The sequence below is a fragment of the Sprattus sprattus genome, assembly GCF_963457725.1.
Source record: "Sprattus sprattus genome assembly, chromosome: 14".
NCBI lineage: Eukaryota > Metazoa > Chordata > Actinopteri > Clupeiformes > Clupeidae > Sprattus > Sprattus sprattus.
The window spans coordinates 4,912,826-4,925,325 of record NC_137912.1 but is presented as its reverse complement, the minus strand read 5'-3'; the positions used below and the strand labels follow the sequence as shown (position 1 = coordinate 4,925,325).

Genomic DNA, 12,500 nt, shown 5'->3' with positions numbered 1-12,500 from the left:
GGTTACACAATTGTTGTACTGAGGATCTGAAAAAAGGTAATGCTCTATATCAAGGCCCCCCCCCCCCCCCCCAACCCTTATATAGTTTCAGTCATACATAAGTTAACTTGAGCCTGTGATAAGGTGGGCTTAACCTCATACTTCATAGGAGGCTTAAAATGTGACACAAACATGAGCAAACCAAAAATCTGATCAATCATAGATCACCTTTGATGGAGTGTGTAACGATTACACTTTGCATCCAGGATGGCAACAGAAAATATGATCTATTATCCACAGCCTTACCAATGTTTTACAATTATGAATAAAACATTTTTAAATGAATGTTTATGTTAACCACTGCATTAAACCAATGTGACCTTATCCAGAAGATGTAAAATATGACCAATATTATTCAAATATTCATACATTCATATATATTAGTGATTGTAGCCCACTTCGACACTCATTTTATCTAAGGCATGTTACAAAATAGAACAGTGATGTACTGAGTGCATCAGATTTTGACATTTTTCAAATTGTGGCAGGTTAAAGCTTAAATACATCTTTGTTTATACCGGAAGGTGTTTATGATAAACTGGATGTTTTAAACATGCTGAGCATATGTTTTTATCGTGTGTGGGTGAGCATATGTTTTTATCGTGTTAAGCATATCTCTGACATACTGGCCGTGGCCTGGGCAACTGCTCCAACAGACACTGTACTGACCGCTGATGGTATTGAGATCACTCCTGTTCTCCACCATCTGTGCTGCTCGAGGGGGCCTGGAGTGTGTGTGTTTGTGTGTGTGTGTGTGTGTGTGTGTTTTTTCGGGGCTGGCGCGGGTATCGTGTGTATGTTTTCGGGGCTGGCGCGGGTATCGGGTGTGTTCGGGGCAGCGGTGAATATGGAGCAGTTTCATGGTTGTACAATTCTGGTTTATTTCATGCGCTTTCGCAAGGATATAAATAAATTGACAAATATACCAAACTGGAATGTACGAATGTGCATTAGTTAGTGTGCGGAAATTATGTCATACTCCCCCCACTGGCCCACCATACAATCTCTATGTAACAAAATTATTTGTATTTTCTCTTTTTTTATTTTAGTCTTTGAGCTTTGATTTTGGTACCATCTTTCCAGTGCGTTGTAATGCAAACTCAGTTCTCTTTTTTGAACAATGAAATTGGCAAAATATTTATGTACACGAGAGCTATGACCAGTCATACTGTAGTACTGCGTCAGAATAGAAACATTTTCTTGTACGTAGTTCAGCCCCATGGTTTGTCGAAGTCGTATTCACCTGAAATCCAAATCCATCCATTTACCATCTTCCATAGTACTATAATATATTTTTAATCTGCATTGAAAATGGCTATTGTTCTGTAGCCCGATTTTTTTGACATGTCATACAAAAATAATGTAACATTGAGACAACATTAGACAAGAATTGCACAACAACAATAATTAGAATTATAATTAACAGTAATAGAATCTCATATTAAACATTTAAAATGTCTTTCAATATGAACATTTATCTGCAAGACAGGCCACTCATGTCTGCGGACCCCTCCAGGTGATGTCAGCATTTACACACACATCTCTTGTTATAGCAGTTCCATGCGGTGAGTCCATTCACATTGTGCATATTCATATTGTATTGTTTATCATAAAGGGAAAAAGATAGTAAAGAAACAAACAAGAGAACAAAACAAATAAAAACAAAACAAAATGAACAACAAGAAGAACTGAAATGGTAAATGAGGCGACCTTTTTTTGCATGCCACCGATGTGTAGTCTTGCTTTTATCTTGTTTCGGAGAGCAAAGAGGTGTCTGTGAGAAAAGAAAGAAAACACATATATCCACAGCAACGGTTGCCTAGGTGTTTGTCTCCAGGGGCAGCTGCAGTTTTTTGCGGTGAGACTCAATTAAAGTTTACATTCAAATCAAACAAATATCTGTTAGTGTGCAGTCCTTAAATCGTATGTTTGTGTGTGTTTCTGTGTGTTTCTGTGTACGCGTGTATGTAAGCGTGTACATGGGAAGATGTCGTCTGGGACAAAGGCATTTAGTCTTTGGGGTCTATATCCATTTTGACACCAAGTGACGAAGTCCTCATCTGAAGTAAACTTTTGAATTGAATGTCAACGCCTGAGAGCGTCCATGTTGGTAGTCCTTTGACACTTTGACAAACAGGAGTCCATGTTTGTAGTCCTTTGACACGTTCAAGAGAAAACAGGCATCCAATGTTTGTAGTCCTTTGACACATTTCTTTCGTGTGTGTGTGTGTGTGTGTGTGTGTGTGTGTGTGTGTGAGGGAGAGAGACAGAGAGACAGGGGTCCATGTTGGTGGTCCTTTGACACGTTCAAGAGAAAACAGGCATCCAATGTTGGTGGTCCTTTTGCATTGTGTGTGTGTGTGTGTGTGAGGGTCCATGTTAAGGGCTGGCTACATTCTTTGCATTCCAGAGTAATAGACATGGGCGTCCGCCATTGCCCTGTGGAGGAGACGACATCACTTATCCAGAATGTTCCTCAAAAACGTCACCTGTCAGCCCCACCCATCCTCACCACATCCAACATGGCCGCCATGCTCTCCAAAATCTACCACTGCATAATTTCATTTTTTTTTTTTTTTTTAAAGAGGGAAATAAATTAACCCCCAGATAGATTTTTTTTAAACAGTTTTCTTTCTGATAACACATTTCAACAGATTTCTGTGTATAGGTACTCAGTTACTAATGCTTTCTCAAGCTGAGCATATATATATAACATCCGATTCTCTCAATCCAATCACTCTACCGTTTGCCAAAATATGATTTGTTTGAAATAAAGAAGACTGATAAAAAAAATCAACAGAATTAAATGAGATATATGTAGGACAAGCACTGATCTTTCTTTTTGTGCTGTATAACACAGAAACAAAACAAACATGTTCTTGCTCAGAATCCATTCTCCATTTTCAGTTTAACTCAGGGACAAAGCCCTTTCTGATTTTCCTCCGGTTACCAAGACAACCCCCCCAAAATACATCAGGTCTCAACTGACTGAGGGCCGCCACTGTCTTTTGAAAAAAGAAACAAGAAAAAGAAAGAAAAGACCCACAAAAACGTAGCGATAAAGAGAAAGTTTGCTAAATCTTTAGCAGCAACATGGTTCTGTTTTCTCATTCGAGCAGTCGGGGGTAAGAGGTTTAGAAATGACCGGAAGAGAGGTAGAAAGAGAGAGAGAGAGGCGAGGCAAGAAGTAGTGCTGAGCAAGGAATGGATCGGGAAAATGCAAAGGGAAAAGATGAAGGGCAAAACTAGTTCAAACAATAATAAAGTTATCATTAAAAGAAAAAAAGAAAAGAAAGGACCCAACCCCAACCAAATGAAAGGTTAAGAACCGCGTGCGTCGTCAGTGGTCCAGGGCGAGAGAGTGAGAGCACAGGGTAGAGTTGAGGGGTAGAGGGGGGGGGGGGGTGGGGACGGGGACGTGGAAGGGCCTGACTGTCTGACTGTCCGCCCCCTACTGGCTTGGGGTTAGCACTGCGGGCCTGAGCCTGGGTGCAAGGACACCATGCGTCTGGTTCTCACAGCCCGCTGCCGGAAAAGAGAGAGAGAAGAGAAGAGGAGAGGAGAGAGAAGAGAAGAGAAGAGAAAAAAGGAGAAGAAAGGCGAGAGGAGGAAGAGGAGCAGTAGGTAGAGGCAATTGAGCGAAAAAGAGAGAAAGAGAGAAAAGAGAGAGAGAGAGACAGCGGCAACATCGTCATGCAGACGCCTCAGTAAACGGGGGGGGGAGGGCCGGCCGGAGAGACAGGTCACAGGTGGCTCACTGGGCCCGTGGCTCCGTGGGGGCGCCTCTAGAGGGCGCTCTCTGGAAGGCACACACACACAGGAGTGGCTAGTGGCTGGGTGTATACTAGAAAATAGTAGTCTCATACTTGGTGTTGGCTCCTCGCTTGGCCTCTTGGTTAGGCTCCACTATCCAGGGGACGTTGGCGTGGCCCTTCTGGTCCATCGAGGGCTGCTCCATCTGGGGGAGGGGGACGGAGAGAAAGAGAGGGATGTTAGAGAGAGAGAGAGAGAGAGAGAGATAGAGAAGGAGAGAGAGAGAGAGAAAGAGGGATGTTAAAAGAAAGAGAGAGAAAGAGATAGAGAAAAAGTGAGAGAGAGAGAATGAGAAGGAGATAGAAGGAGAGAGAGAGAGAGATAAAGAGCGAGAGAGAAAGAAAGAGAGAAAGAGGGTGAGAGAGAGAGAATGGTATAAAAGGGGAAACAGGTAGCAGGGAGATTATGAAGGACAGTTGAGGGACAGAGAAAAAGCATGTTGGGGAAGAGTAACAGAGAATAAAAGAGAGAGAGAGATGGACAGAGGGAGTCAGAGAGAGAGAGATGGATAGAGGGAGTGGGAGAGAGAGCGAGAGAGAGAGGGAGAGAGAGAGAGATGGACAGAGGGAGTGAGAGAGAGGGAGGGAGAGATGGACAGAGGGAGTGAGAGAGAGAGCGATATATATAGAGAGAGAGAGAGAGAGAGAGAGAGAGAGAGATGGACAGAGGGAGTGAGAGAGAGGGAGAGAGAGGGAGTGAGAGAGAGAGAGGGAGTGAGAGAGAGATGGACAGAGGGAGGGAGTGAGAGAGAGGGAGAGAGAGATAGACAGAGACACAGAGAGAGAGAGATATGGACAGAGGGAGTGAGAGAGAGGGAGAGAGAGATAGACACAGACAGAGAGAGAGAGAGATATGGACAGAGGGAGTGAGCCCTGAGGTTAGCCACACAGGAGCACACTGACGTGCACACTGCACACCCAACAGGCACAGGATGGGATGTTCTGATCCACTTGAGTCTCCATGAAAAGCACACATTTGAATTCCTCCTCTAGCCCTGAATAGTGTTCAGAGATTCGACCCACTAACTTCACAAAGTCACTCCTCTACCAGACACCCCCCCCCCCTCCCCTCTCTCTCTCAGAATCTCATTTCTGCAACCAATCAAACGCCTCATCCTTCTTGTTGCCATGGAGTTCTCCCTCTCAGCTCAGCGCTCTGACATCCCATAGTAATCATGTTCATAAATACTACTTCCAAGTGAAAACCCTTAGAGGCTTAGACACAAACACACACACACACATACACATACCCATCCACACACACACACACACACACACACACACACATACCCACCCACACGCACACACACACACATACACGCACACACACACACACAAACACACACACACGCACACACACACACCCACATACCCACCCACACACACACATGCACGCACGCACATACATACTGTACACACGTACATGCACATACACACACGCACACATATACACGTGTAAACACACACATTGGAATCCACATTTACAGAGGGACACATGCACATACTAGTTCTCCCTCTCTCTTACACACACACACACACACACACACAGCCACACACACTGACATGACATGACATGACATCCAGGATTGAGGCCATTACAAGATCCAGTAGATCAGGGGCGTGTAGAGACCGTGGAGCCCGTGAAGCAATCTGTGTGTGTGTGTGTGTGTGTGTGTGTGTGTGTGTGCGCACATCCGTCTCTATCTGTTCCGCTCTGCTCCATATGGAAAAACATTAATATTAAACATCCTAATCCCTTCTGCTCATCTACGGCCCACCGACACACAGTCGGAGAGGAGATAAAAACACATCTCTAATCTCTGGGATGAGAAGAAGAGCTTTTTTTGTCCTGATGAGAGAATGTCCAAATGTGTGTGTGAGTCGGGGGAAGGAGGACAGTGAGAAGTGAACACAAACATGGCTGATAATTGGTGTGTTATTAATTTGATTCTGTCTCTTTGTTTCTTTCTTTCGTCCAGTGATCTAACGCTGTTCATCTGGATAAAGGTAGGACATTTAGAGGTCTAAAAAGGGGAGTTAATTTAATTCAAAATGTTATACCTGTAGTCACCATGCATGCACACACACACACACACACACACACACCTCTTCACCTTATGTCAGACTGTAAGTTAGTGAGAGACGAGGACATATGCGACGGGAAAACCAGGCCGATCGTCAGAGAAGGACGAAATTAAGGATAGCAAGACAAAAATAAGAAGCAAACAAGGAAACGGAACAAATAAAATGGAGTTAGAGTTAGAGGGGCAAACCAAACCGAGACGGGGAAGCAGCAAGTAACGAAAACGGAAAAATAAATACAAATACAAATTAAAAAAACGCTCCAGCAACAAAACCAAACAGTGAGAAACAAACCCAAAGAACTCAAACCAACAATTAGGAATGGTCGTGATAAATAAATAAATAAATCAATAAATAAATCAATAAATCAATAAATCAATAAACAAAAAGAAAATAAGGAGAGAAATGCGAGGAGACCTGGAATTGAACTTTGTGGGGGTGATGGAGGAGTCGGAAGGAAGGAGAAGGAGGAAGAGGAGGAGGTGGGTGGAGAGGAGGCCGGTGGGGGGTGTATATGTGCCCCAGGGACCAGCGGGTAGTGGGGGGCATGACCTAGGGGCGGAACACAAGGTCACAGAGGTCATAGAGGTCAACGAGGGCTGTGAGATGCTGCAGTGCCCACGCTGGCAAACACACACACACACACACACACACACACACACACACACACTCACTCACTCACACAAAAAAGACTCACACCCTCCGATTAAAGCCGACACACTCGCACACACACTAACACATACAGTACACACACAGATACTCAAACAAACACACACACACAAACACACACAAACAAACAAACACACATACACACACACACACATTCTCATGTGCAGAAGGAGGGAAGAGTGAGACTGAAAGGAGGGATGATATTGGATAGAGGAATGGAGGGATGAGAGAGGAGAGGAGGGGATGGAAGAGGTAGGGGAGGACATCCGCCATTGAAAAGAGGGAGGTGTATAGAAAGAGGCGCAGGGGATGGAGTGGTGAGGATAGACAGACGGAGAGAGGGATAGATGGAGGTTAAGAAAGGCAGAAGTTCAGTGGAGTTCAGATTTACTGAGCTGGCTTGACTTGTAAATCACTACTTCACGTACATGAAAGTGTCCAGGAACAGCATGGAATAGAGACACACCACCCCCCCCCCACACACACACACACCCCACTGCAAGGACATCATAGATCCTTCAGCACTGTGTGTCCATATAGAGAACACGTCCTCAAGTACTCTGTGTGTGTGTCCCTATAAAGAGCACGTCATCAACTCCTCTGTGTGTGTGTGTGTCCATATAAAGAACATGTCCTCAACTCCTCTGTGTGCTTTAAAAAGACAGTACACACTCAGCGGCCGCTCACATAGCCAGTGCAGAGCTGTTTATGACAGACACTCCCCCTCTCCCCTGTCAAACACCAGGGCGACAACATTCCCAGCAGCCCCTTGACCCGCTCCAGGAGCATGCAGAAAGGGAGAGTTATGTGTGTGTCTGTGGAGGGTCTGTGAGAGAGTGGAGATGTGTGTGTGTGTGTGTGTGTGTGTGTGTGTGTGTGTTATGTGTGTCTGTGTGTGTGTCTGTGGAGGGTCTGTGACAGAGTGGAGATGTTTGTGTGTGTGTGTGTGTGTGTGTTATGTGTGTCTGTGGAGGGTCTGTGAGAGAGTGAAGATGTTTGTGTGTGTGTGTGTGTGTGTGTGTGTGTGTGTGGAGGGTCTGTGAGAGAGTGAAGATGTGTGTGTGTGGGTGTGTGTGTGTGTGTAACGTGTGTCTGTGGAGGGTCTGTGTCCATGCTGGCATTGCTGTGGTCCAGACAGCAGACGCCGGGGCCTTTTTTAAACCCTGGGGCCTTCTCTGCCATCCAGTCATTGTATGTAACGCAATACAGAGCAGAGGTTAACACACATAACTCCAGAAACAGCCTGGGACTGTCTGTTATGGGCTCCTTTAAAAACGGCTCTGTATTGTCGGGCAGGGGGGGAAGAGGGGGAGGTTGTGAATGAGTGTGCCCGACAGGTGTGCTCTCTGGCTGGGGAGGAGAGGACGGAGAGGACCCCTGGAGGCCCCGGCAGTGAAAGCTCCTGTCAACAGAGCTCATCACTCAGGGTGTCACTCCTACTGTAGGTGCAGTGGGATAGAGCGCGGCGTTTACACATCAAACCTTCATCACACACACACACACACACACACACACACACACACACGCGCGCGGACGTACAAAGTCACACCAAGAAAAACAGACTTATACACACTCATATAAAAGCAGACACATACACAAACTCACACATACACACATTGACATGTACAGACATACACACAAACATTCTTACACAAGCCCATTCAGAAATGAATGAGTACCTCTGGGCAAATTATTTTCAGTTGCTCAATCACTTGTACACAGACACACACACAGACAATCTCGTGCAAATGTGTGTGTGTGTGTGTGTGTGTGTGTGTGTGTGAATCAGTCAGTCAGTCAGTCAGTCAGTCAGTCAGCTATTAAGTGAGTGAGTGCATTAGTGTGTGTGCTAGAACATGAGTGAGTAGGTCAGTGTGATTGTGTGTGTGTGTGTGTGTGTGTGTGTGTGTGTGTGTGTGTGTGTAGTAATGATTTATGAGAGCTCATCATGAAGAGGTAGTTTAGGATGAGCATCTATCATAATGTGAGGTGGTGTTGAGCACATTCAAACCATAAGTAGGGTTGCAAGAAGGATTTCTGTCCTATGGAATCAGTGAAGCATACAGTGATAGAAGACTCCATTTCCCACAAAGCACCAGAATAGATAGCAGAATATCCTGTCAGAACACGAGCAGGAGAACACACAGGGTCAAGAGTCAGGGTGACACCAGGGAGAAGAAATGACAGAGTTCCCCTGTGAGAGTGGCTGTGTTTGAGAAAGTGACAGTGAAATAAAGAGAGAGAGAGAGAGAGAGGGAGAGAGGGGGAAGAGAGAGAGAAAGAAAGAAGATCCAAACCCAAAAGAGGGATGGAACGAACCGGCATGGCAGTATTCAAGAGACTGAAACAGTTAGGGAACGCGAGAGGGAGAGAGACAGAAATGAGAGAGAGAGAAAGAGTGAGAAAGTGGAGATGTGTGTGTGTGTGTGTGTGTGTGTGTGTGTGTGTGTGTGTGTGTGTGTGTGTGTGTGTGCGCGAGAGTGAGTGACAGTAAAATAGAGAGAAAGACTAGAAGAGGGTGAGGTGGAGAGAGAGCGACAGACAGAGAGGGAGGGAGGGAGAGAGAGAGAGAGAGAGAGAGAGAGAGAGAGAGAGAGAGAGAGAGAGCGACAGAGAGAGAGGGAGAGAGAGAGAGAGAGTCCGTACGGAGAGGGACGGATGGACAGACAGGCACTCACAGACTTGCGGATGTTGACGCGGGGCTTGGGGACGGGTTTGGCGGGCTTGCTGTCGAAGCTCTCGGGGAGTGTGCTGGAGCCGTGGCCACTCTTCCTCGCCTGGAGAGCCAGCTGGTAGGCCACCTCAAACGCCTGGCCCAGCGTCAGGATGATCTCATACGCCAGGTTCTGCTCACACGCACACACACACACACACACAAACACACACACACACATGCAGATATGCACACACACACACACACACACACATGCAGATATGCACACGCACACACACGCACACACACACACACACACACACACACACACACACACAAACACACACACATGCAGATATGCACACACACACACACACACACACACACACACACGCACACACATGCGCAAATATGTACACACACACACACACATGCTCAAATATGTACACACACACACACACACACACACACACACACACACACATATGCATGCACAGATAAGCACACACGCAAATATACACACACATATACATATGCATATGCACACGTATTCACACACACAGACGGACAAAGGCAGATATACACACGTACATGCAATCCAACACAAGCCAGCACAAATATACATAAGAAGCACACACGATCACACACACACGCCAAACACACACACATACACACAGAAGAAAAGAGAGGGGAGGGGGGGACATGGTTTTTATTCATGGAAGATCATCAATTATTCTTGACATGGTGCACGCAGCCAAGCATCCAGAGATTAACATGCCTAAGTACTTCTGCAAAGCTTTCCGCCAAAATCACTACACACATAGCACAGTTAGTGCAAGAAAGAGCATGTGTGTATTTACATATGTGTGTGTGTGTGTGAGTGTGTGTGTGTGTGTGTGTGTGCATAAAAGAGCATATGAATATGTACGTATGTGTGTGTGAGAGAGCAAATGTGTGTGTGTGTGTGTGTGCAATCTCACATTAACATGGCTAAGTACTTCTGCAAAGATTTCCGCCATAATCACTACACACACATAGCACAGTTAGTGCAAGAAAACCATGTGTGTATGTTCCTATGTGTGCATGTGTGTGAAAGAGCATATGTGTATGTACGTATGCGGTGTGTGTGTGTGTGTGTGAAAGAGAATGAGAGAAAGACAAAGAGAGAGGAGGTGTATGCATGTCAAAAGTGTGTGTCTGTTAGTGTGTGTGTGTGTGTGTGTGTGTGTGTGTGTGTGTGTGTGTGTGTGTGTGTGTGTGTGTGTGTGTGTGCTGCTCACCACATCGAAGGCTGTGAAGACGTGGCAGTAGTGGTGACTGGACTTGAGGTCTTTGGTGATGTAGGCGAACGTGGACAGATCCTCAGGGTCCTGAGCAGCACACGAGATGTTCCTGATCTCATGCTCCGCTATGATGTTCTGAGGAGGGAGAGAGGGAAGGAGCGAGGGAGACAGAGAGACAGAGACAGAGAGAGAGAGAGAGGGAAGGAGAGATGGAAGGAGAGGAAGGGAAAGGAAGAGAGGATAGAGTAAAAAAAAAAACAAGAAGAAAGAAGAGACAGATTGAGAGACAGTTGGAGAGAGAGTGATGGTAATCCATAGAAACAGAGAGAGAAGAGAGAGAGAGAGAGAGAGAGAGAGGGAGAGAGAGGTAAATAGATTAATATGAAGTCAAAGGTAAAACCCTTGGACTGCTCTGGTGTCTATGGACAATGTGTCCCCTCTCACCTTGTTGGTGGCGTCGATGAACTTGACCCCCTTGTAGGAGACGGAGAGGACGATGGTCGGGACCTTCTTCATCTGTTCTGTGGACTTCTGGGAGAGGGGAGGAGAGGAGAGGAGAGATCAGCACAAGCCAGTCATTAACCATGCTTTAACACACACGCACACACACACACACACACACACACAGACCCCGACACACACACAACCACACACACACACACACACACACACACACACACACACACACACACACACACACGCTCCAATGATGGGTGTGTGGAGTGTTTGAATATGAATGTGCTGCACATTTCTTCCAGGTGAAATGACAACCACAAGAAGTCTGTAAAAATACTGTCAGTGATTTCAGCCATTTAGAATCCTGTTCTCGACGGCCACTCCACAAGGTACATTATTCTAATAGTCAGAGAAGGATCTGAAATCTTGCCTTTCTACTCTGTACTCTCTCCCTCTCTCTTAATCTTTCTCTCTCACACACACACACACACACACACACACATCTACTCTGTACTTTCTCTCGCTGTCAGCAACTTAAACAACAAGGGCACAAAGGTGAGAGCATTATACATTCTTTTGAAGTAGCTACTGACTGACATGGATGCTAACCATACATTCTCTCTCGTTCGCTCTCTCTGTGTGTGTGTGTGTGAGTGTGTGTGTGTGTGTGTGTGTGTGTGTGTGTGTGTGTGTGTTTCCCTCTCTATCTCTGTCTCTTCACTTCTCTGTGTTGCTGCAGTTTCTGCAGTTTTCTGTGAGGAAGACAGTTCTGGAGTGGAAGTACACAGAGTTACAGAGAACACTGCAGTGGATTTACATATACATGTGTATACTTAGAGCTGAAGAGAGATGGGGGGAGAGAAAGAGAGATGGAGAGAGAGAGTGAGTGGGAGAGAGAGAGACAGAGGGAGAGATGGAGAGAGAGAGAGAGAGAGAGAGAGACAGCGAGTGGGAGAGTGAGAGAGTGAGAGTGAGAGAGAGTGGGAGAGTGAGAGAGGGAGAGAGAGACAGAGAGGGAGAGAGTAGGAGAGATAGAGAGAGAGCGGTAGAGAGAGAGTGGGAGAGAGAGAGAGAGGGAGAGAGAGAGAGGGAGAGAGTAGGAGAGATAGAGAGAGAGCGGTAGAGAGAGAGTGGGAGAGATAGAGAGAGAGCGGTAGAGAGAGAGTGGGAGAGATAGAGAGAGAGTGGGAGAGATAGAGAGAGAGCGGTAGAGAGAGAGAGAGAGAGAGAGAGAGAGGTAGAGATAGAGATAGAGATAGAGAGAGAGTAGGAGAGCTAGAGAGAGAGCGGTAGAGAGAGAGAGATAGAGAGAGAGAGAGAGAGATAGAGAGAGAGAGAGAGAGTAGGAGAGGTAGAGAGAGAGCGGTAGAGAGAGAGAGATAGAGAGAGATAGAGAGAGAGAGAGAGAGAGAGTACGAGAGGTAGAGAGAGAGCGGTAGAGAGAGATAGAGAGAGTTGAAGGTTGAAGGTAGAGTGAATTGAAGTGTCTTTTAGGTGTTAGCGCTT

The 12,500-nt window shown here is 46.0% G+C and overlaps 1 protein-coding gene across 3 annotated transcripts in view; it reads right to left on the bottom strand.

The window, feature by feature from the left end:
* Window positions 1-1,271: 1,271 nt before the first annotated feature.
* The window catches only part of anks1b (ankyrin repeat and sterile alpha motif domain containing 1B), a 174,637-nt gene continuing 163,408 nt past the window's right edge, over window positions 1,272-12,500 (bottom strand). For 2 of the 3 annotated variants that reach the window (XM_080851114.1, XM_080851116.1), the window contains 6 exons: window positions 10,983-11,069; window positions 10,536-10,673; window positions 9,281-9,448; window positions 6,351-6,485; window positions 3,906-3,997; window positions 1,272-2,478 (listed from right to left, as the gene is read on the bottom strand). In XM_080851114.1, coding sequence (XP_080707240.1) covers window positions 2,430-2,478; window positions 3,906-3,997; window positions 6,351-6,485; window positions 9,281-9,448; window positions 10,536-10,673; window positions 10,983-11,069 — 669 coding nt within the window. In that variant the 3' untranslated portion in view covers window positions 1,272-2,429. The remainder of the gene's footprint in view (window positions 2,479-3,905; window positions 3,998-6,350; window positions 6,486-9,280; window positions 9,449-10,535; window positions 10,674-10,982; window positions 11,070-12,500) is intronic. The other variant, XM_080851115.1, reaches the window with a different exon arrangement.